General features: G+C 31.5%; 2 protein-coding genes across 5 annotated transcripts in view; one reads left to right on the top strand and one right to left on the bottom strand.

The window, feature by feature from the left end:
* LOC111000566 (small conductance calcium-activated potassium channel protein) overlaps positions 1-24,634 on the bottom strand; it is a 152,463-nt gene that overhangs the window by 98,820 nt on the left and 29,009 nt on the right. The window lies entirely within an intron of this gene.
* Positions 383-4,726, top strand: LOC110999363. Its single transcript, XM_022268377.2, has 4 exons — positions 383-532; positions 985-1,104; positions 2,203-2,335; positions 2,831-4,726. The coding sequence occupies exons 1-4, from the start codon at positions 442-444 to the stop codon at positions 3,687-3,689; spliced, it is 1,203 nt and encodes a 400-aa protein (XP_022124069.2). The 5' UTR covers positions 383-441; the 3' UTR covers positions 3,690-4,726.

Raw genomic sequence — 24,634 nt, forward strand, 5'->3', positions numbered from 1 at the left:
TTTGAATAAACTTCATATAGTAAATTACAAACTACTACGTAGATATGGTTTCGCGGGATATCAAACAAAATTAATTCATTTTTAACTATCCTAAATAAATGTGTTACTTGATTACAAACACGTAATTTGAAATTAAAATATAATATTATATATTATACTATTACCTGACTATGTTATCTTGAGCATTATTATACCTGTTGTTGTCTCGTCCTCGATGATGAACTGTTTACTAATGTAGTATATTTCTCAGTTACCTGAGGGCGTCACATAAGTTTAAATCTTAATCTAAAAATTTTTTTTTTTTTTTTTTTTTAATACGAACGCTCCCAATCATAGCTTAGTGATCTGTGGTCTATGATCTTCATTCGTTTTTTATGTCACTATCGCTCCTGGAAAATTAACGAATTTAGTGATTTTTACTTACAGTTTAGTGTTTTAATCATGGGAAAACGTAAAAGAAAAGATGATTTGGAAAGACAGTTACGAAAGCTAAGAAGGAAAATTGATAAATTAGAGGACAAAACTTCGAAAGGTTAGTCAGGGGCGTGGCCCTAGATATATTCTTTTAGGCCTATTTCTACTCCTGTAGATAAACAAATACGTAAAATAATGAGTGTAATAGTTGTTGCTATACTTATTGAGTATCGGGCAAGTTATTATTTCATTGTTTTAAAACGTACTTACGAAACCAAAGCAACATGGCGGCAGCCATATTTTCGCTTACCTAATTTATAGCATTAAATGCATTCTTGTGTATCGGTTGCTGCTATACTAGTCTTGACTGAGTATCGAACAACCAAAGATGTACAAAAAATTGGTTGGTACGTTGTTGCTATACTGCTAGAGTATCGAACAACTTAAAGCTAATACCAATGTACAAGCTATGTACAATTATTGTTGCTATACTATTATGAGTATCGAACAATACTTACTGGAAAACATTGAATTTTTCAACAATAAATCTATATTGTTTGATTTACACAGGATCCTCAAGAAAACAGTCACGGTCAAGAAGTCGGTCTACAAGTGTAGGCCCCCCAAGTACATGTATATCTCCAACAAGTGTACGAAGCCGGTCTCAAAGTTTTGTTTGTCACTTCAAATAAGAAGACATTCACCAGATTATCGTACAGTATGTAAATTAATACAAAAAGATGACTTCATATCATCAATTGAATTAAAAAACGCATATTATATGGTTAACATACATAACTGCTCAAGAAAATACCTTCGTTTTTTCTTTGAGGGTAAATTATACCAATTTAAAGTTCTACCTTTTGGTCTTTGTACAGCGCCTTATCTGTTCACCAAAATTTTCAAACCAATACTTAGTTTTTCTCAGAAAAAGAGGTATAAGACTAGTACAGTATCTCGATGATACCTGTATCATTGCTAACTCATATTTAGAATGTCAGGACCAAGCTAATTATGTACTCAACTTAATTGAGAGACTAGGTTTTCTAATAAATTACAAAAAATGCAGTATTATACCTAAACAGGAGTGCAAATTTTTGGGTTTTATCTTTAATACTAAGAGTGTGAACATATCTATAGATCAAGAGAAAAGACACTTATGCTTAGACTTGCTATCAAAGCTTGAAGGCAAGTTCTCAGTCAGATATCTAGCTCAAGTACTAGGCACTTTAGTCTCGGTATGTCCTGCTATTAAATATGGCATGCTGTACACAAAACAGTTGAAGACTAGACAGCAGTAGAAAGACTAAAATATTTATCATTGTTATCAAATAACAATAATTTTGAATCTATCATATCCTTATCAAATAGTTGTCAGGAGGACAGAAACTGTTGGCTTACAAATCTAAAATTTGCTACAAGTCCCATAAGGAGAAATAATTTTATCTTTGAAATAGAAACCGATGCTTCCCTAAAAGGGTGGGGTGCAAGGTGTGGTACTGAAACGGCTAGTGGGCCATGGACGGTAGAAGAAGCCAAACTTCACATCAACACATTAGAACTTCATGCTGCCTTTTTGGGATTAAAAAAGCTTTGCAAAAACCTATTATGATTGTGAGATATTGTTAAGAATCGATAACACCACTGCCATTTCTTATATAAATCGTTTAGGTGGCATTCAACACCCTCATTTACATTCTGTTGCAAAATCAATATGGCAGTGGTGTGAGACACATAATATTTGGATTTTTGCTTTTTACATCAATACTAAGGATAATGTGGTTGCAGATTTTCAGTCACGAAAAGATATAGGTCTTATGGAGTGGGAGCTTGGCAGTAGTTATTTTATGACAATTGTTAATAATTTTGGTAGTCCGGACATAGACCTGTTTGCCTCACGAACAAACGCAAAATGTGAGAAGTATGTTTCATGGCACCCTGATCCTGATGCTTTCAAAGTCGATGCCTTTACTTTCAGTTGGTCAAATATGTTCTTCTATGCTTTCCCCCCTTTTTCTATGATTTCAAAATGTATCGAAAAAGTGATAGTTGATAGAGGCATAGGTATTATGGTTGTACCTGACTGGCCTACCCAGCCATGGTACCCTCAATTTCAAAAGCTCTTGGTAAAGAAACCATTGTTAATCAAACCTCACCAAAGACTACTTACTCTGTAATTCCAGGACAATCCACCCACTACATGGGAGCCTAACATTGATGGCAGGACTGCTCTCCGGTGCAGTTTTTTTAAGCATTAGGATTAAGTAAGGAATCAGTTATTGTTATGATTTGCTCAATATCAGAAAACACACTCAAACAATACTCGCCTTATATCAAAGATTGGGTTACATACTGTCATACAAACCAGATAAGTACAATAAAGGCTAATATTCCTGAGATTATAACTTATTTGACAAAATGACCTGGTTCAAGATGACCATCCAACTGTCATGGATGCTGAAGATGCACCAACAATTTCTCCAGACAAATCTATGCCTGCAGATGAATGTGGTGAATCGAATGAGATTGATGTGGAGATTTTGGGGGCTATGGGGACCGTGGAAGAGGAATTAGCTGTTGGGCCTACCATCCATACTGAGATAGCTCAGAGGTGGACACCTGTCCTCACTAAAGGACTAAAGAAAGAAGACAAAGCATCGCTTCTTAAGAATTATGTCGCTTTTAGCAATGTGCCAGCTATGGTACCACCAAAACTTAACCCAGAGTTGCTACATGCCCTAACAGACCCAGTGAAGAAAAGGGATGTTATTATTGAATTGCGCCAAAAGAATATTTCTGCAGCATTAGCAGCTATTGGGTTAGGATTACACTGTTTTTTAACAAAAGGAGACAAGGTGGAAGGTATTAAGAATATAAATGATGCTGCAAGGATATTATGTGATGTCATTTATACTGAAACAATAGGCAGAAGAGGGTTGATCCAGGGTGTGGTGAACAAACAAATGAAAGACTCACTACAGGCGAGCCCAGATGAATTGCTTTTTGGCAATGGTCTGACAGAAAGAATAAAGACTACAAAGGCTGTACAGAAATCTGCTCAGGACTTGACAAGAACGAACCAATCACCTCGACCATGCATGAAAAACCAGAAGGCTTTAAACTCGCGGGCCCCTCCTCAACACAAACCCAGAAACAAGGAGAACCAATTTCATGTAAGAGGGGGGAAGAAGATGACCCAGACTCCACAAGTAAAGAAGCCAGGACCACTTCAGAGGCGCTACCCCACTTACAACAATCACCCAGGACGCAAATAAATTACCAGGTGGGCTGATTACCCTTTTTTCAAGATATATGACAATCTATCACAGATGATCCAATTATCTTAACTTGGGTATCGGGATACTCACTTGATTTTTTCAGAAATCCAGTCCAAAATATAATCCCTCTTAACAATAGTTTTACTCAGGCTGAAATGATTCTAATCAGAAAGGAAGTTAAGGACTTACTTAGCATTCAGGCTATTGAAGTCTGCAATCAAACAGAAATTCAATTTTGTTCACCAATTTTCTTAGTAAAGAAACCAAATGGACAATATCGCTTCATTCTTAACCTTAAAAGATTATTTAAAGGATTCTTTAGATTAAGACCATGTGCTCCTAAATATGATTATACATGGAATGTATCAGAAGTGTTAAATTATATAGAAAATGTATATGCATCATGTCATAACTTAGAAATGTGTTCAAAAAAGACTGTTACTCTTTTAGTTTTTAGCAACGGGTCATAGGGCCCAGACCATTTGTACCATTGATAGAGACTTAATTAAGATAGAGTCTAATGCTGTTTATATTCAAGTAACCAAATTAGTTAAGACCTCAGCACCAAATAGGTTACAACCTTTCATAAGATTACCTTTCTTTTGTGACAGGCCATTTGTTTGCCCTGCTTGTGCTGTAATTGATTATTTGAATATGACTAAAAATATTAGAAAAGATAGTAAGAATCTTTTTGTGTCTTATAGAAAACCTTATAATCCTGTGACTGTCAGTACAATCAGCCGTTGGACTAAGACCGTGCTAAAAGAAAGTGGTATAGATATGAATACCTTCTCTGCTCACAGCACGCGACACGCGTCAACATCGACAGCTCTAAAGAGAGGCGTTTCCATTGACGAGATCAGGAGAACGGCTGGTTGGACAGATAGTTCTACTTGTTTTGCTAGGTTCTATAACCGTCCTATAAGGAATGTAAGTTTTGCAGAAGCTGTATTTTCTTAATTTATAATTTTTACGTTTAAGTAATTGTTATTAGTTAGTATTGATTAACCTAACTAATAAATCATCTGATTTTACAACAGTCTTTGAACATCTACATTAGTAAACAGTTCATCATCGAGGACGAGACAACAACAGGTATAATTGAACAATCAAACTAGCTTACCTGTAAGCGCCGTTCGATTGAGATTATTCCTGTTGGTGTCTCGTCCGAAGATGATGAGTCCCACCCACCCGTAGTTCGTTGCTGATGGATAGCAACACCCAGGTGGTTGTAACAATCAGATAATAGTTGGGCTGATAACTAAATGAAGATCATAGACCACAGATCACTAAGCTATGATTGGGAGCGTTCGTATTAAAAAAAAAAAAAAAAAATTTTTAGATTAAGATTTAAACTTATGTGACGCCCTCAGGTAACTGAGAAATATACTACATTAGTAAACAGTTCATCATCTTCGGACGAGACACCAACAGGAATAATCTCAATCGAACGGCGCTTACAGGTAAGCTAGTTTGATTGTTCAATTATTTCATATTCACTCGTTGCATACTTTTATAGAAATATGTTTTATTATAAACATACTAAAGAAATATCCAAAGTTAATATCGTTGATAGGTGATGTAGGTTTCAAACCACTAAATTGTCATTTGTGAGTCAAAGAAGTGCTCCAGGGAGTTTAAGTCCAAGTAAAATATATAGCGGTACCCTGTGAGACTGCGATGTACTTTATAGAATATAAAATAGGATGTTAAAGTAATAAAATGCTTATTTAAAAATAAGCGGCAAAAAGGTTCCTGCTAAACAAACAAAAATCATAAATACAACCAAACCGCCATCAAACCTAATTACCCTAATTAAAAAGTATTATAGTTCATAATTTGCTTATACGTTAATAATATGGCATTGTATAAAGTTCTCACTCATCAAAAAACAAAGAAGCTATCGATTAACGTAATCAATATCATAAAAGGGTAGACTTGGCGCTTATTTGTCATATGTAGCTGGTATTGATCACGCGATATGACAATTAAAACGTTTCCTAAATGTTAATAACTTTTAGCCTTCAAAAAGTACATTTGTTAATAACCACTCTTTAAAATTAATTTTGCATGCGATTGTCATGTATAGCCGTTGTTTTATTATAAAACAATTGAACACATCGTTGTTGCTAATGCTACATCCTCCCTCGCGAGAGGGATGTTTTGGCCCGTTCGGGGCATATGCCCCCTTCGGGTGCTGTTAGGGTTAAAAGGTTAAGGTTAAGGTAGGTGGACTCAGTTTCCGCAACTAGACTCGAAATTGGTCCGTTTTGCGTAAAGCCCTGGCTACTTAAGCTAGCCCAGCTCCTTCCAGAAGCACAGAAGTCTCCTGGGCACTTCACAGGCTTCTCGGAGCGACCTCACTGTTCCGAGGATTTCTTTACGTTGTTTAGCCACAGCCTCGCATTCCAGGACTACGTGGGTGACTGATTCCTCTGCACTGAAACAGCCTCTGCACATGGGGCTGTCTGTCGCGCCTAGGACAAATAGATGTTTATTAAGGAGACAATGGCCCGTTATTGTCCCTATCATTGTTTTGAGATCGGTTCTGTTTAGGTTTAGAAGTCGCTTAGTCAGTTGTGGGTTCACCGCTGGCAGAGCCATTTTGGACTGCCTGCAGTCTGAACTATGCGACCATCGTTGATTCTGGATTTCGACGGATTTCCGGATAATCCACGTTCGAACTAGCGAGAAGGGCAAGGGAAGGAGCGGATACGGGCCATCCGGCGTCATTCCGGAGCCTCTTCTCGCAAGTTCGTCGGCAGCATCATTGCCGAGAGAGCCACTGTGTCCTTTTATCCACTGCAAGGTAACCCTATTGGTTAGTGTTAAAGCCTCCAGTGCTTCATGCTTCATGCTGTTAGGGTTTGCGCCCTGCTGATAAAGGGCGGTATGTAGCCCTTGATGTGGGCTGAAGCGCGCGTGGAGGCATAGGCTCGACTCGTTGCGCGCAGCCGAATTGAACACACAATAAAATAATTTCGTGTATTAGTCATAGTCCCCTTTAAAAATGGCTAAGCTTGACACGATTGATACATCCTTCTAAGTCCAACATAGTAAGCCATTATCCTGTTTATGTCCTAATATATCCTCTATTACAAAGCATAATAAAAGTAAGTGTACACTCATAAAAATGTACTTGCTTTACGATACGATATAGCAGAAACGTAAAACGTGTGAGAAAATTTTAAAGTTTATGTTGCCTTTTTAAAACATAATGGCAACGTTAAAATGCAAAATGATTACAAACTATATCTATTTGTTTTTCAAATTGATTGCTACATGATTGATAGTTAAAAGTGCGAATTTAGAGAATTTTTTTAATGAAACGAAGTTTTATAAAGATTTAAACATAAGAAGGAACAATATTTATTTTAAGATCCTTGGCAGTGGCATCAGACTGGTGTCTGTTTTACTAAGATTTAAAAATGAAGTTATCGTATTTTAATTCTACTAGCCTTAACAATAATTATTATTTTAGTTTGATTGTTCTCCAAATGTTTCAGTTGCGATACAATGGCTCAATATCTCACACATTCAAACTCGAAGAAATTTTATTCATTTAGGTAACTTAATGTACACTTATGAAAGTTCAAAAAATGAAATATACATTAAATGCTTCTAATTTTACATTTACTGCCAGTTCTCAAATCAAAGGCGTAGAACGGAAGAAGAGAACTGGCAATAAACTCTCCGCCACTCTTGTTAATCGACAAGTTTTTTCTTTTACACAACGTTTGTAACCAACCATTAGACCATGTTACATATGACACCTTGAGTAATAAGGAATAATAAAATAAAATATACCTACAAACTAAAACTTTTTATTTTTTAATTATTCATCGGTACATCTTTTCATTTTCCCCGTAGACATTTTTTCTAAATGCTTAGACCATATGAAAAAACACGAAGGGTTTATAAAGGCTCTTGTCGGATTACAACAAATTGGATTTGAAATATTGACTTTACCTTTCTACTTATCCCTTTATTCCAAATTTCTCGTAAAGGCCATACGAGGGTTAGCAAAGTGAAGTTGATGGCATGTTGTAAAACTTAAGAGCCTTATAAGATATATGACAGATCCATGAAAGTTTATATTTTTAAAATTCGAACAATTTTGTTATCTCTTTGTTTAAATCAATTAAGCGTAATTAAGTATACTGTAAGGACAGGACTAAATAAGAATTATGTTTACAGTTCGAAGATACATTAAATACTTCACGCTCTAATACAATGCATGTAAATTTATACTAATATAATCATTAATATATATATAAGGCATAGGTACGCCACAATACGGAAATCAGGATCTCCGTATATACACTAACGCTAGCACGCATCAAGCTTCGAATTGTTTAGGTTTCTTTGGGCTTAAAACAACGATTATCAACATAAATAACAACTTAATAACTATAATAAACATCCGGTGAGTTAGACAAGAATTATATCGAGATTAAAATAAATTAAATTATCATTAATTTAAGTCACACTTAAATAAATTATAATTTTATTATGTACAGTTACACTGAAAACTATACTATAATGGGTCCACTTGTTTTCATGCATTTTGATTACTTCGACTTTTAAGTCTTAAGTTTTTCTTCACTTTTTTTTTATTAAATTATGCTGATTATAATAAAAGTATTAATAAACTTGGAATTAATCAAACTCCGAGTTGAAAATCACACGCTTAATCACGAAGTCACTAATAACTTTTCTCATTATAGAGTGTCTCGTGTTTTAAACTCGTAAGACACTGACTAAATACAGTATTATGTATGTCTTCAATATTTAACGTAGCTATGTATATGCTAGCTAAAAATATGTACCATGTATGTATGAGTACAAATACAAATACGCTAGAAATGTCTAGTCTACGTTTTATTATGGCCGCGATAGCTTAAATTAGCAAATTAAGAAACTAGCATTAAACTATTTTAAGTAATTCAATATTAATTACTTAAAATGTCATGTGAAACATGGTGTAATGGTTACAGCTCCTTACAAATATTGTATACAACAAAAAACTTGGCGATTAAAAAGAGTGGCGGAGAGTTCTTTTCTTCCGTTCTACGCCCTTCATTTGAAAACTGGCGGTAAATGTAAAATTAGAAGCATGCATTTATTTTTGACATTCATAAGTGTACATTGTGTTAGCTAAATGATAAATGATTTTTATTTGATGATATTCTACCCGTACCTGAGCAAGACTTGTTGGCAGAAATACAATATTCATTGATGTATATAAATTATAATTACATTTAAGTTTATAAAATTTTCCTTGGATACCTGTAAACAGATAAAATTTACTTGAAAAAAAGATGGTGTTGTGGAACCAGTATCTAATGATTAAATCAACCCTGAGGCCCCATATTCATACTTATATGTTAGGAGGTAGGTGCTACAATAAAAGCTGTCCTTGCAAACACAATGGTGACGTGTTATCCAATGCTCTGTGGGTGTAAAGTAGATCGTTGGCTTGCGTGATATATCCGCATTCAGCGAAGATTGTATTCCATCAGGAAAACGTGAGGTTTGTTCGATATATCAATGCTGTGTTTTTTATGTTAGTCGCGTGTAAAAATTTACCCAGAAGTTAAATATCAAATATATAATTTTTGATACATTGAAAAACTATTAAATACCTGTTATTTAAGTATAAATATAAGTATATAATAAATAAATATTAAATAGGGTTATATAAACCTAGGAACATAAATGTAGTATCTAATATAATATGTTCCTAGGTTTATAAAAACTTATGTAAAAATATTATTCAGGCAACTAGAGCATACAGCAACGGAACACTTATATCTTCTTATTAAAAGTACATTCAGTTGGATGACTTGAGCATAATAAGTCGGAAAATCTTAGCGCAGTTACCTCGCGCTTTGCATGTGTTGACGCCAAATTTAGTTTTCTCTTTAAATTGAATTTACTTAAGTTCGCAAATCTAGCGCTTTCGTGGAGCATCTTTTCATAGAAAAATCATTAAACGTATTTTCGGTCCTATTTGGTATAGATAATATGCTATTTCATGGTCATATATTTCGATAATACAACTAGGCTAATGAGACAGCAATCAAGTGTGCAGGGTTTACAAATTATGTAGTATCTGAGGCATTTGATTGAAACTTCAATTGGTACAATATAATGTGCGAGGTTTTATGTGCCCCATCATCCTTGGATTTGTTCGAATAAGGCCTTTTTTCGAAGAAATTTAAGATTAGTAATGTCGCTATATGAATTATGTAATGCTCTTTATTACTTGCTGTGTCGTTTACTGGTAAATATTTTCCTTTAGTAAATCAGTCCACGTTTGTATATAAAAAACAAAAGCTCTGTAAACGTTGTAATTAAAACAATTATTATCACAACAAAACATCGATAATTGTGGCGCCGTGCACAGCTCGGATTGCTAATGGGAGATTCAATTTGCATTTCAAAACAGACCGACGCCCACAAGTACTCTAACTCTAGATTTTGCAACAATTTAGTATGCACGTGACCTATGTGCTAATCGTATATTAGTACGGCTGTTGAGTTATTCACTTTAATAAAAGGTAATGAGGGTCTGGATATATACAGTTCAGTATACGCATTGTTTATTTACGTTTTTATCTATTGATATAGTAGGACGATTAATTAACCCGTTTCATATAGGAGAAATTTTACTTAGGTTCAGGTATTAAGGAGAGTATTATACTCTCCTAAAATTAAACCAACCAACAATTAATTCAATATTCGTTGCAACTGTATGACTGGATCGCTTTGTTCACTTAGTAAAAGTAGCAACTATTTAATTAAAATTAAAAAAATATTCTAATTCGTTTAAATTTAGAAATAAATAATTTGTATGCAAAGCTATACGTTCTTTAAATGTTGTTACAATTTTCCGACACCTATGCTTTCAAATAAGTATTGTCATAATATAAGTGAATTATAAAAAATAGATTTTACTTTGATACTAATACTTTATTTATTCAGTATAAACAAAAAGGTAGAACAAAGCATGTAAATGTTTAGAAAACAATTTAAAAAGTTTACACCGCTTATGAAGATTCTTAAATAATATCTATTTATATTGAAGTTCATTATTGTTATTTAAAAACCACTTGTAAACTAGGATTATGTCTCACCTTTTGTTTTAGCTTGAAATTATTAAATCATTTTTATTCCCTTAATATATAATTTCATCAAGCTGAGTTGACATTGAGTGACTTTAACAGTCTGAAAATGTGTTTCTAAGATAAGTGAAAATTCGTGTTCCAAAAATACAATACACGTGTTGGGACTTTGAAGCTGTGATCGTACATGCGTAACCTTCAAGTAATTATTCTGAATAATATTCGGGAGTATATTTGTACAAAGTAAGTTAATTAATAAAAAAAATGTTTTATGATTTCCTTTTTGTGTAACTATCGAATGGAATCTGTCTGTTCGCTAACAGGCTCTTTTGTTTTTTTTCATATTAAGGTGATTAAAATTTTAAAGGGTGGTCTGCAAAAATTACCAATTTCTTTAAGCTATTAGTTAAGGGGTTTAAAGTCCGCATTAAGTAATAAGACCATGATTTATCTTTACTGAATAAGTATTAAAATGAGATATTGAATTAAGTATTTGTTTATATTTATTATTTATGAAGTTATTAATTAATACTAAATAAAAAATAGTTACGATAAACTTTTTTTGCTTAAGCATACACTGAAAAAACGCGTGTCGAATTGAAAACTATATGTGATATACTCAATTTTTTTATGAAATAAAAACGAACGAACGTCACTCAGTGACAATTGAAAATAACTGCAGATGTCAAGTATTACACTTGACACAATCAATCCCCAACAAAGACAATCATTAGTGTGCGATTTTATTCATAGCTTATACTTAAACTAAAGCGCTCGAATTTAATGATACTTCAACCAATTTAAAATGAGAATGTTTTGGATTCATAATTATTAATTCTAAGGAATACATAGTACGTAGCAAATTGAATGTACGATGTATGTAATACTAAAATATTATACAATTATTACTCATGAAATGAAAGGTTATAGCTACTAATCAGTTCATCAATAAAATAATAATAATTCCGAAAGCTATGTACTTTTAACTGTTGAATCGACATCACAACAAATTAAACAAATAGTAGGAAGTAGGAAATTACAAGTTAAACTTTAAAACTTATTTTAACAGAATATTGTATTAAATTTAATTTAAGAATTGTAATAAAGGATTAAGCTTCCTCTGTTAAAATTATATAAAAAACAGATGATATAAAAAAAAGTAAAATTTTTCCAAAAGTTATTTAAGATGATAAGGTACTATTTTATTTGTAGATAAAAAGAAATTTAGTATTTTTTACTTACCAATTCTATAACAAATCGACCCCATTAATACTTTATACCCTCTACATAGGCATCGTCACGGGCATATTAAAAAGTCTATTTTAATTTAATAATTCCACATTTGACAGACGAAAATTAATAATTTCAGGCTTAACATTCATTAGGGATCGTTATCTCTGAAATTAATATTATTAACTATGGCCGTACCTTGATAAGGTCATGGATTTAATTTGATAATATCCTGCCTTCAGTATTTCGTTATCAAATATTCTTGTGTTTATAAATTTATTTTATAATTTATTTAATTGATCTATATTCTGCTTTTAAAACATTAGTTTTGTATTTATGAGATGTTTTAAACTGTTTTTAACATTCTTTTTATTTGGATTATAAGTTTTCTAACGATTTCTACTACGATGAGGTTAAGATCTTAGAAAATAGGCAAATTGATGGGTAATAAACAGCCTTATTTTTAAATGCAGTGCAAACTTCCGTTCCAATTATCTAACTTCATAATTATGACTATCTTATACGTCACTGTTTTATGTTATACATGTATATTTGTTTCTTTTAATTAAGGCATGTTTTCCCAAAAGTACTTAATGTACTGTCTGTATTTGTAAACAAAAATTACCAAAAATAATACATTTTGGCTACTAAATACCAATTTACAATTTACAGCTAAATTATCCACTATGATATACGAGACATCCAGGGAATAGAAGTTTGTGAATAAGCACATACAATGTTAGTATATTGAGGTCAACCGAAACCGCATTCCCGATTCTATTCCAGTGGTCAAGTGTATAAATACAATATGACTTTACTGTCCCATGGGTTGGGAATGTTTGTCTAAATTCCGACACGATTATCTTTTTTTTTATTTTTTATTTTTTATAGAACAGGGGGCAAACGGGCAGGAGGCTCACCTGATGTTAAGTGATACCGCCGCCCATGGACACCCTCAATGCCAGATTATATATATATAATATCGTGTATATTACGCGATATGGAGACCCCAGTTTTAGCGAATTACCCGGTGAAGGTAACCGTAATTTCGATCACTTATAGTGGTCTTGATATTCATATCTTTTGTAAGCATTAAGCAATATTATAATACTCACAAGGCCTACTCAGACAGAGTACCCTGATAAAATTTAAAAAGGGCAGTAAAGATGCATGTTAGAATGAATATAGTTGACTAAAATTGTGACGGCTAATGGCGACGTGTATCTCGCTCGTATATATAAATATTAAAATTAAGTTTCTCATGTAAATAAAATATTTCTGTTTTTGTAATAAGAAATAAAGTTCTTTAAACATTATAATAAAAATAAACTCAAATGTAAATTCACAGCAGGCCAATACGTAACCTGTATATGACATTAAAACGAAAGATCAAAAGAATAATGATCTAATCGATCGTCTACTACGTAATTTATACGTTTATTTAAAGCGTATGACAGTACGGAACTAAATCTAAATACAAGTGCGATGCACTTTGCGTACAGCTGAGTCATACGGCTAAAAATACGTGAACACGGAAGCTTAAGAATAAAACGTTAAATTTGGATGCGCTCATATTCCATTAGAGGGTTATTCGAATGTTCAGGTTATGTCCCTCGCGTATTTGAAATTATAAACTATGACTTGACTAGTAAGAAAATATATTATTCTCTACAACCAGCTACGACGCTTAATTTTTCAGTCTTACTGACTTCAGTCAGTCCATCGCTGTTTTGTAGTATAATTAAATGCCGGCAACGCACCCGCTAAAATTAAAAGTCTATGGGCTGTGATGACTGCCTTTTCCCGCAAGCTCGTTTGCCCCCCCTATTATATAATAAAACATTTATAACCAATTGCAGCTATTATGCCTTACAGAAGTCGTTGAATTTCTGTTATTGAGTTTGACGTTCAAATCCAAACTACTTGACATGTGGTCACCATACATAGCCACTAAACTTCTGACTGCTGACCTAAGAATCCCTTCTTTCATACAATGTTCTTTTACACCAGTCGCGAGTCAGTGTTAGTTGCACACAGAAAGAAATAAAACCATTCGTCTCAGGTGGAGCAATGAAGTTTGCTCTTTAGAATAAAAAGGTAGGATTAGTCCAATTCATTGAGGTAACTTTTTTTAAATATTCTATTAGTTTTAAACTGATGCTTCGAAGTGTTAAAACCATACATAAATATAGTAACATCTCGTGGTACAGATTTATATTTCAGAATTTTTCATTGCGTTCTATCGTGGTGTTCGAAGTGGCTTTTGAAGATAAAAGCATTGACTAAACATCCATGACCAAACACAAAGGGACATGAAAAGGAAATTTTAACCTAAATTTCAGGGCTTCTTTTGAAACAATAGCTCTTTTATAATTCCAAATTCCATTGGCTGGTTCATTTGGATATAGTGTTTAAGAGAACACCTAAATATTTTATATAGTTCTTGGCAAAACGTTAACTTTTCTGAGATATTATATTAATTTATTATATTTGACATACGATTATAATATGTCAAAGAAATCGTATGCAAATTATAAATAAAAATAAATCAGTGGCTATACAATCTCATTTAGGTCTTGGCCTCAGATTTCTGAATCTGTTCCATGATCATTTTTAAATCTAATAGGCAAGTAGGTGATTAGCCTCCAGTGCCTGACACACGCCGTCGGCTATTTCTAAGACATGTCAGTTTCCTTCACCGTTCGCGCAAATGTCAAATGCGCACATAGAAATAAACTCCATTGGTGCACAGCCGGGAATCTAACCTACGACCTCAGGTATGATAGTCGCAAGCTGAAGCCACTAGGCCAACACTGCTTCAAATTATAAATATTCATAAACATACTAGAAGCTCAAATAGCAACGGTATGTAAACTAAGTGCTAAGTATGGGTAATTTTGAAAATTTTATAAAATTTTAAGATATTACTGCAGTTATTAAATGTAACGGTAAAATTAACAATACGTGTCACCTTGTATTTTAGCACATAATAACATAATTTTACAGAAATTTCAGATAATTTAAGACCAGTTTATAGTATGGCAAATTGTTTTATTATATTTAATTTGGTAACAAATGTTATATAGCACGCATATAATAATTGTAGAACGCGTTTTGGTCAAAGCTCTCCGATATCCAGATTAAGCATTCTGTTAAACAAGCTAGGTCTGGATGTCCATAGTTACTCCCCTCACACTTTAAAATCGATTTTTGTTTAGTCTTTTGTAATTGTTTCTTTTTTGTAATGTTTGTTTTGTTTAAAAATTGTTTCGTTTGATATTTGTATGCTTGCTATAAATGAATGTCATGTTTGCCTCTAATTGCTTGTCACATTAAAAATTGTATTTTGTGTTTGTTTTTACAATGTATCAGTTTGCCGAGCGTTGGCAAACTTTATCAATAAAAAAAATCTTTATTACATTAAATCGATTTTGATGATAATTTATATCAAACTATTTGACCTTATCACGTTATTATAATAGTATTATCGTGTTTCCCAGTTTATATCACGCTCGATTGCTTTGAATAACAAATATTTTCGATACGTGATGTAAAATTAATTTATTCATGCATTCTAAACTCTGATCAACAATATACACTAACACAATGTAATACAAATTTCAGAAGCTTTCCATTATATACGAGTAACCGCTTAAATATATATTTTAGAAAATACTACAACAATCTCATTATTGTTGTGTTGATAATACATAAATATGTATAGTGATTACATTTAACTATTTATCCCTTTTTGACAGTTTACGCAATTGATATACTCAGTATATTATATGTATATGATATACTGATCTGAACGTTATAAAATGTCACTAGTAATTTAGTAGTAGTAGTAATTTGTAAAATGTTAAACATTTGTTAATACATCTTTTTTTTTATATTTAATATTTGAATAATTAGAATCTCTATTTGGTTATAAATAGTTTGGATATATTTGTTTCATGTGAGCGATTACCTATTTAAATCATTATAGGTCCCTGCCATGTTCAAAATTAAAATATTCCTTTATATACATGAACGGCCCTCGATCATCATTAAGCTCATGCGTTAGTTAGGGAATTGAAAAATTTCGAGAAATGTAATAAAAAGGCACACCGAGCTCCAATTACTGAAGCAAACTGGGATACCAGTCGTCAAAACGTGCTAACATAATTATGCTCGGAAAAATCTCTACTCTTAATTACCTCGCTCGAGTTTTATTTAAAGCCGTATATTTCGTATGTAGACAAGATATTAGGTAATTTTTAGTTGATTTATGATAACTTTAAATTGTTTTTTTTAATATAACGATTTTTCAAATGTTGGGATTTAGCGTTAAATCAGACGTGCTTGTGTCAACTCATTGCACATAGTTATATATCAACAAGTACTTGTGTATTAATAGGACAGTGGCTATGTGTGCGAGTCTAGAGCATGCGATTGAATCCTAGCTGTGTATTAATGGGATCTGTATCGTTATCAATTTCAGCTCATGTGCTAAATAAAAAGAGCAAAATTCAGAATTCTTCCCGTCTACTTTTTGGGTCTAAGGCATGCGGATTTCCTCAGGATTTTCTCCTTCACCTTTCGAGCAATTGTGAAATGCCCACAAAGACAAAAAGACCATTGGTCCACAACCAGGGATCGAACCTACGACCTCTAGGCCAACAGCGCTAACTTTATTTATTTATAAAAAAAACATAATTCTGTCCTTATTAATTTTAGGGTCAGCAACCTAAATAAAGCACAACAAATTAAAAACAAATTTCTCAAGAAACAAAACATACGAGTAAGTACTCTTTTCAGATGGTTAATCCTAGATGTGGGCTCGTAAAGTAACAGCGGAAGATGTCGCCATCGGACGTACCCATCAGACATATTGAAGCTAACGCTAAAAGTCCTCGTGAGAAATAATATGCGAATGTGCAAATAAATTAAGATGGTAAATCCCAATTTAAATTCGAAATAATTGAATCCCTTTTTTCGTCTGATTAGCTTTGAATCCGTTCGGAAATAGGCTATCGCTCAAAGATATCGGCTCATTTAAAGAAAACCTTCCCATTTTAAATCATTTTATCAGGTGAATGGGACTCAATTGGAAATCAAATGGAAATGCACATTTAAATAGATTTTATTGGAGTTTTTGAATCTTTCCTACAGTGAATTTCCATTTTATATGCAAACAGAATTTTCCACTGCAGCTAGCAACATATTAACATTTAATTCATTAATCTGCAAATCCGTTTATTCATGTAGGATTTAATGTTAATTCCACTTATTTTAGTTTAATTAAATAATTCCATTATTTTTCTGTTTTATTTGTTAAGGTTTTATAATTAATTAATACTATAAGCATCTAGTAACCCATGTGATTTTATATTTAATATATAAACTACTACTAAAGGATAATGTTCTGTGCCTGACACAAGCCATCGTTTCCAGGTAAGATGTCAGGTTCCTCACGATGTTTGCCTACACCACATTATGTGCATGTCAAAACCGCTAATAGAAATAAAAATGGCTGGAGATATCAGCTCACGACATGAGGTTTGAGACTTATACTAACACTACTCACGTACACAAGGTGATGTAATATGCAATATCCTTTTAGGTAATATCAAAAGGAACTCATATCCGCTATCCGCGAACTAGAAAATGAACATAAGAAATTTGCATAGTTCCACATTATTTTTAAATGCGTTGATAAAAACTGTTTTCATTACTTATACTTTTTCTATATTTATTGAACGATTTAAAAGAAGTTCTTTTATTATTTTCAATAACCTTCTTTAGTCCACCAAAACCTTTTACTCCGAGGTCCGTGTTTCGATTCCCCTAACAATATTTTCCGGCTCTATTAAACGATTACGGTTTATCAAAATTCTCTATAATAAAATACAGAAGTGGTATAGTTGTTTAATTTAAGCTGGAATCATAACAATTATATTATTGTGAATTGAAATAAAATAATCGAAATTCTGAAACTGTTTGAAACTGTAAACCATGCTTCATTAAAAGTTTCAAACTGCAACGCGAGGAAATAGCGAAAAATTAAACCACCTGCTAGGGAAGTAACAAAAGTACCAAAAGTCTTACAATTATAGTCTAACAATTTATGTTATACGCGACATTGTTCAGACTAACTATTTATTTATTTTCACAACTAAAAAGGGAGTATACATGTGCAATACCTTAGATTGGTCTTAAAAGATCTTTATATTTATCTTACAGAATAATTATTTTTTAATTTGTGTAACATTTTGAATACCATAACTTATTCAAAAAACTTCTGTAGCGACACTTACAAACTATCCGTCTTATGACGCTTTCATATCTAACCGCGCTATCAAAGTGCTTTTGATTATCTGAACATATACAGCATCAACAACAATTTTTGGGACCATGAAGTTATTTTTTATTAACGTACCTTAATGGCTTGTTAATTATTCAAAAAGTTATAAATTAAGTACGGGAGTTGATTCATTAACTATCTTAAAAGTAGTTACATCAACAACACTAATTGAGTTGAAAACGCGGACTCTCCTTTCAAAACTTTGCCTTCAAAGCATGTTTCTATTATAAAATTCTGCAATCTATGGTAAGTTTAAAATTGGAATTTATTTTTAAAGATTAGGATTGTTAGTTGTTATAAGCGTAATCCCCTCTTGATTGATTATATTGTCCAAGCGGATGATCCCTTGGCGTTGCCTAGAGGGAGGTCTCTCTACATCTTCTACCGCATTTGACAGAGAGTGTTCAGAGGTATGGTTAATCCTACTGCTAAATGTCATAATTGGATTTCGATAGAATATAAAATCTCCATAACACCTCGACATCGGCCCTTCTGAACGTTTTAAAGCAGTTTTTGTAGCGCACCATGTAGAACCAGCTGCCCACCGATGTACTTCCGAACCTTGAAGGACCTTATGTTGAATTTAAGGTCATTCAAGAATTTCCTAAATTCTTAAAAGACCGGCATCGCATTTGTGAGCCCTATGACTATGGGCGGCGGTATCACTTAACATCAGATGAGCGTCCTGCCCATAATAAAAAAAACGCGATATCGACTAATTTAAAAAAAAAATGTCCGTTTATATTTCTTTAAATTTAAAATTTGAAATAGCACTTTAAATTATTTTTATTTAACTTAGAAATTATTTGCTGGCATCATTCCCTCTATAAGTACATTAGTTATATCTAGCATAAACAATTAATTTTTATTACAAAACTATGCCCTAGTTTGAATTTAAAACTCAATTTTTAACTCAAAAAGTTCAACGTTAAAATGACCTTTTAACAATTTCTACGTCACAAACAAAAACTCGCAACATATTCATCATAACCTTTCATAACAGTAGTTAAACTACTTTTAGATGGAAATAAAATTTTATTTTCTGTGATTGTTGCTTTTTACTTAATTATTTCTAACATTAAAAAATACTTAAGCCCACTATAACAACTTGTACGACCTTAAAACCCTAAACACCTAAATACCTTAAATAAACGAATATAAATATATATTTCGACTTACAAATGACCCCATGCACCATTTCACCGTGCCTCCTGCTGATAGAGACCAAATTTTTGTTTTTAAATTATAATATTATTATTAATAGTTAAGCTGTCATCCGGAACATGGTGTAATGGTTGGAGATCCTAGTAAGATAATATTTATTTCTATTTAGACGATCATAAGTGTACATTGTGTTACCTACATGAATAAATGATTTGATTTTTGATTTTGACTAATGCTTAGGTCCACCGGGCTATTGCACTCATTAAACCAAACGACAAAAACGATATATCGATTATTCGACGTTTGAATTTCGAATAATTTTGTTCCAAATACAAAATGACGGCTCAGAAAGCAATTTGTTTAAATGTATCAACGTTTTTACTGTATTGTGCTATAAAGAGGATCTCATACTTGAAACAACCTATCTTTTGAAAGACTTTTTTAAGAACTCTCGATGTTCAACTCGAGTGCCATTCTTTCGAATTGTCTTTTGAATATCTCTTTCAATCTTGTTGCTTTAATATTATTTAACTCATATTTATTTTTTACAATCTCTTTTCTAGTGGACGATACTTTAGTCATACTAAATTTGAGCATTGAATAAATGAAATATATTTTTTTTAGTATAATGAGGTAACATTTGTATTTTTATGTTTGTTATGAATAAACCTATGAATAAATTTCTGTCACTCATTAAAAAAAATTTACAGTGAGTAAATTATCTGTAAGCAACACTGGGTATGTTTTCAAAATATTTTAAAAATAAATGTGGTAAAATGCACGACTGGTCGTGCGAAACAAGCCGCTAGTAGTTAACATAATCGGTAATTAATTGATAACTAAATGACACAAATGTTGAGAGGTATTTCCTACAAATCTGTTCGAGTTATCTATATTCTTTGTAATGACAATACAAAGTTGTTAACAAAAAGAACAAGAAAAAATCTATTTCAATATTTAACCACATTATATATTTTTTTTTAATATTATAACTATATAAAAAAAATATTTAACACATAATAAATAATATGAAGAAATTAATGAAATAGAGAATTGATCTTATTATATATTATCTTTGAGTGCTTAAACTTATAATAAAAGTTTATAGTGATCATTATAAAATTTAACTTTTTTTAATAAGCGAAATAAATATTTATTTATGTTAAATTCTAAATCAGCTGGTAACAATAACTTTTTCCGAGCTTCTTCGTAACACTTTTCTTGAATTACGAATTTGAAAAATTTCTAAAATACTTTTACTCTTGTCTGTTATATTCCGTAGCCCTTACTCTTACTTCCCTTAATAACTACTATACCTTGAAAAAGTTTTACATTGAATAAAGTAAATAATTAAATAATTCCAAAGATTCATAGTCTTGGTTATATTGATATTAAATTACATTGCAAAGACTTAAAATATAGCTTTATCGTAAAATGTATATTGAGTTTAAACTAATTCCGGTATTTAATAGTCCCATTAATTCCACTCGACTTAACATTTATTTAACACGTTCAGCAAATTACACCATTAAAGTTTATTGCCATCCAGTAATTGTATTGAACTAACCTTAATCGACTTGATTGTAAGGGTCGAATACAAGTAAAGACGTCTATTATATGCATAGCCTCCAGATAGTGTACTATTATATATCACAGAAACTATCTACTTGTCTATTATAAAAAAAAACAAATGGTCACGAAACTGCAACAAAAATCTGCAACAAAAATCTGCGGTTCAAATCTAAAATGCTTGTATCACCATGTTTTATATTCAATTATAACATTCAATTAAAATCGTCTATTTAACGACTATAAAATATTATATTGATAAATTCGCTAGTGGGCTGAAAATTTAAAAAAAGTGTTGTTAAGCACCCATTTGTTACCTAAAGTATCAGGCGAATACGTATTTTATAATAAATAATACATAGTTAATACTAAAATTATAAATGATGTAAATTGGACATATTTATAATTATTTGTGACATTTATGATGACCGTAATTGTCATGTATTTTAAAATAAATATGTTTTACATAAACTATAAATAAATATCCCTAAATATAATACTTAAATTTCTTTGATATAACTCGTACAAACTCACAATTACCCTTATTTGCAACATAGAACACAGGCTTATGTATTAATTATTCGATGCTTAGAGAGTATTTTCTCATGCGAATTTTGGCTATTGAACGTAAAGTTAGTTAAGAGATATTAGGAGACAAAGACGAATTATATGCTCAAGTCAAGCATAACTTTACCAAAATTTTCGCCGTCTACAATCACGGTTAATAACAATACAATGTACATTATAGTTCATTTGTGTAATGTTCAAGTTTAAACATTAAAGATTTAATAACAATAATAAAAAATCTATTTATTTCTACACTGTATATAAAACTGAATATCACAAAATTTAATGTATGTCAAATTTATATTTCTTCATCTTTAAGTCACCCTATTAATGGTGGTTGGCCGTCAGTGTCGTGAAACCTATCTTGTCCTATATGTACATATTTCTGTTTATTACACGATATGAAATTTTTGATAAATATTCATAGTAGTTTATATTAAATTTCTATTAAAATCTCAAATTCATAGCATACACAAAACTCTCATGAAATTACAAAATATTGAGGGCGTAATTAAAAATTAATTCAAAAATCATTAAAAGGATACAACAAAACAAAAGGAACGGGCCGTGTCACAAATTATGAAATACTCTCAATAAAATATTAAGAGAAAGTAGTGTTAATTTATTCTAGTTTAATGTTTTTTAAAATAAACCATTACCAATTTATAACTAAAACAATTTATCGTTTTTATAGTTATTTAATGATTTTTTTTATTAGAGGTTATCTTTAAAATGGATCTTTAAAAAGAATCAGTCTTCGTATAGTCATTGTAAGCAAGCATACCTCCCTTGCGCCGTCTTTATCACAAAATATCACGAGACAACGCTGTGAACTCAACGCTTCATTAAACAAACAATTTCTACGAAATGATACAGTCACATATATATACAAAAATATATTCAACAAAGAAGCTTGTTTGTTGGGAATGCATGCAAATCTCTAAATAAATACTAATAATAGACGAATTTGCAATGGGTATGTGTAATAAACATTTCTTGACTAAAATGCTTTTAAACAAGTTGTTGAGTGTAGCAATCAAAGATAACGAAACAATCATTAAATGATTAATTTCAGCTACATTAATATTTAGTATTGCCAACCCACGGTCGCTTAGCTTCATTTATTAGAGTGGTCTTTATTAAATAAACGTCGACAGGTTAAATAACTATATTACGGTTTGCTGACTTTGTTATACGTTTTGTAAACCATAATCGAAGTCGGATAAGACGTATTTTCGACAATCACCCAAACCCTAAATACTAAATATATTCACTACATGACATCAGTTTTATGAATTAATGTTATAGTAATTTAAATTATTTAAATTACTATAACATTTAATAAAATACGAAAACTTGTATAAATAATAATATTTAATCTAAATCTAACTCATATTACTTTATATTTTAGTATGGTCTAAAAATAACAACCAACGACCTGGATTGTATTTTCGTTGCATAAATTTTAATAATTAGCATACACTATAAAATGCTGATGAAATTAACGAACAATTTCCATTTTAAATTAGCTTTTGAAGTAATCAAATAAAGAAGAAAGAAATTAGTACAGACACACAGATAATTGAGTCTTATAATATTTAGTAATACGCTTAGTAGCTTTAAATGCAGAGAATTGTAGGATTGATCTTCATAATGCGAGTTGAGTACACCCAGGCTCTCCAAGGAACCGGTAGATCGGGTACCAAATACCCATAACGGTTCAAATCAAATATAAAAGCCACTATGTAACGGAAGTAGTATGTATCCCTTAAATAACAAAAACATAGTCAAATTTATAATAAAACATTAAAATACTTTTACAATGAAATATTTATTTTCTATATTAGAAATAAATATATTAAAACTTTTGATTGAAACTATGTTGTATATTCTAATCTTAAAAATGCAATTGCTAAATTTCAAGTAATAAATAATATGTGTGTGTACACAGGTAAGATGTGAAACTTATATATAATCACTCTCACTTTTCTTGTAAATTCACTTAAATTTGAACAAGTCCTTTTATTTTATCACTTTCAAATGAATATATTGTTATTCTTATTTCAAACCAAACTTCAAAACTAATATATTGTTGTTATTAATTATTATAATATATTACATTATATTCTTTACGTCACTATACTAAACTTCGATAAAAAAGCAACATGGCGCGTAACCGAAAAACGTGACGATTTTCTTACAAAATTTCTCCCATACGTCGAGAAGTTTCACTTCAAATTCAGCCAAAATAGAAATCACTAAAGAGAGCTATAAAATTCATGAATCGCAAAAATATATCATGAACTATGTACTGAAATAAAACATAAGTTTGTTATTTTATTAGAATTAATATTACATATACAAGAACAGCACGTGCAAGCGCTTGACTAAAGTTATACTAAAGAAAGTGTAATGTAGGCGTAATATACGACGTAATAACTAAAATTAGTCTTTCGATATTGCGAGGTTACAGCTGTTATTTAGAGCTAGTAGACATAATTTTGTTTATATCTTTATGGAACCTGTATCTACGTTGAATTTTTTGTATATGAAATTGATGTTTGTGAATGATGAATGTTTAAATCTTAAGTGTCTTTATGCCTACAACTGTTTTTTTTATTTATTAAGAACTACGATTTAACATAATATGATCTTGACATGTTCTTCTATAGCTGTGCTCTTCATTCCTGAAGCTCGTGTTAGCGCTGTACGATTCCCTTTAAAATCCGAAGACAGGGGAACATGTCTCAGGTCATGTTTGGTGATGGTATGGTATCTGTATTAGCCTTTACTTAATCGGACGAGTAAGGCCTTGACCATGATCTCTGGGGTTCTCCACTAAAAATATGTTTTTCTTATTTTCCCTCTAAGTGAAATAGCGGTAGTAATAGTTATGTAAACAAAAAAAACTAATACAAAAAAATCTGGATATTTTTTTT

This window comes from Pieris rapae, chromosome 5 (assembly GCF_905147795.1).
Source record: "Pieris rapae chromosome 5, ilPieRapa1.1, whole genome shotgun sequence".
Lineage (NCBI taxonomy): Eukaryota > Metazoa > Arthropoda > Insecta > Lepidoptera > Pieridae > Pieris > Pieris rapae.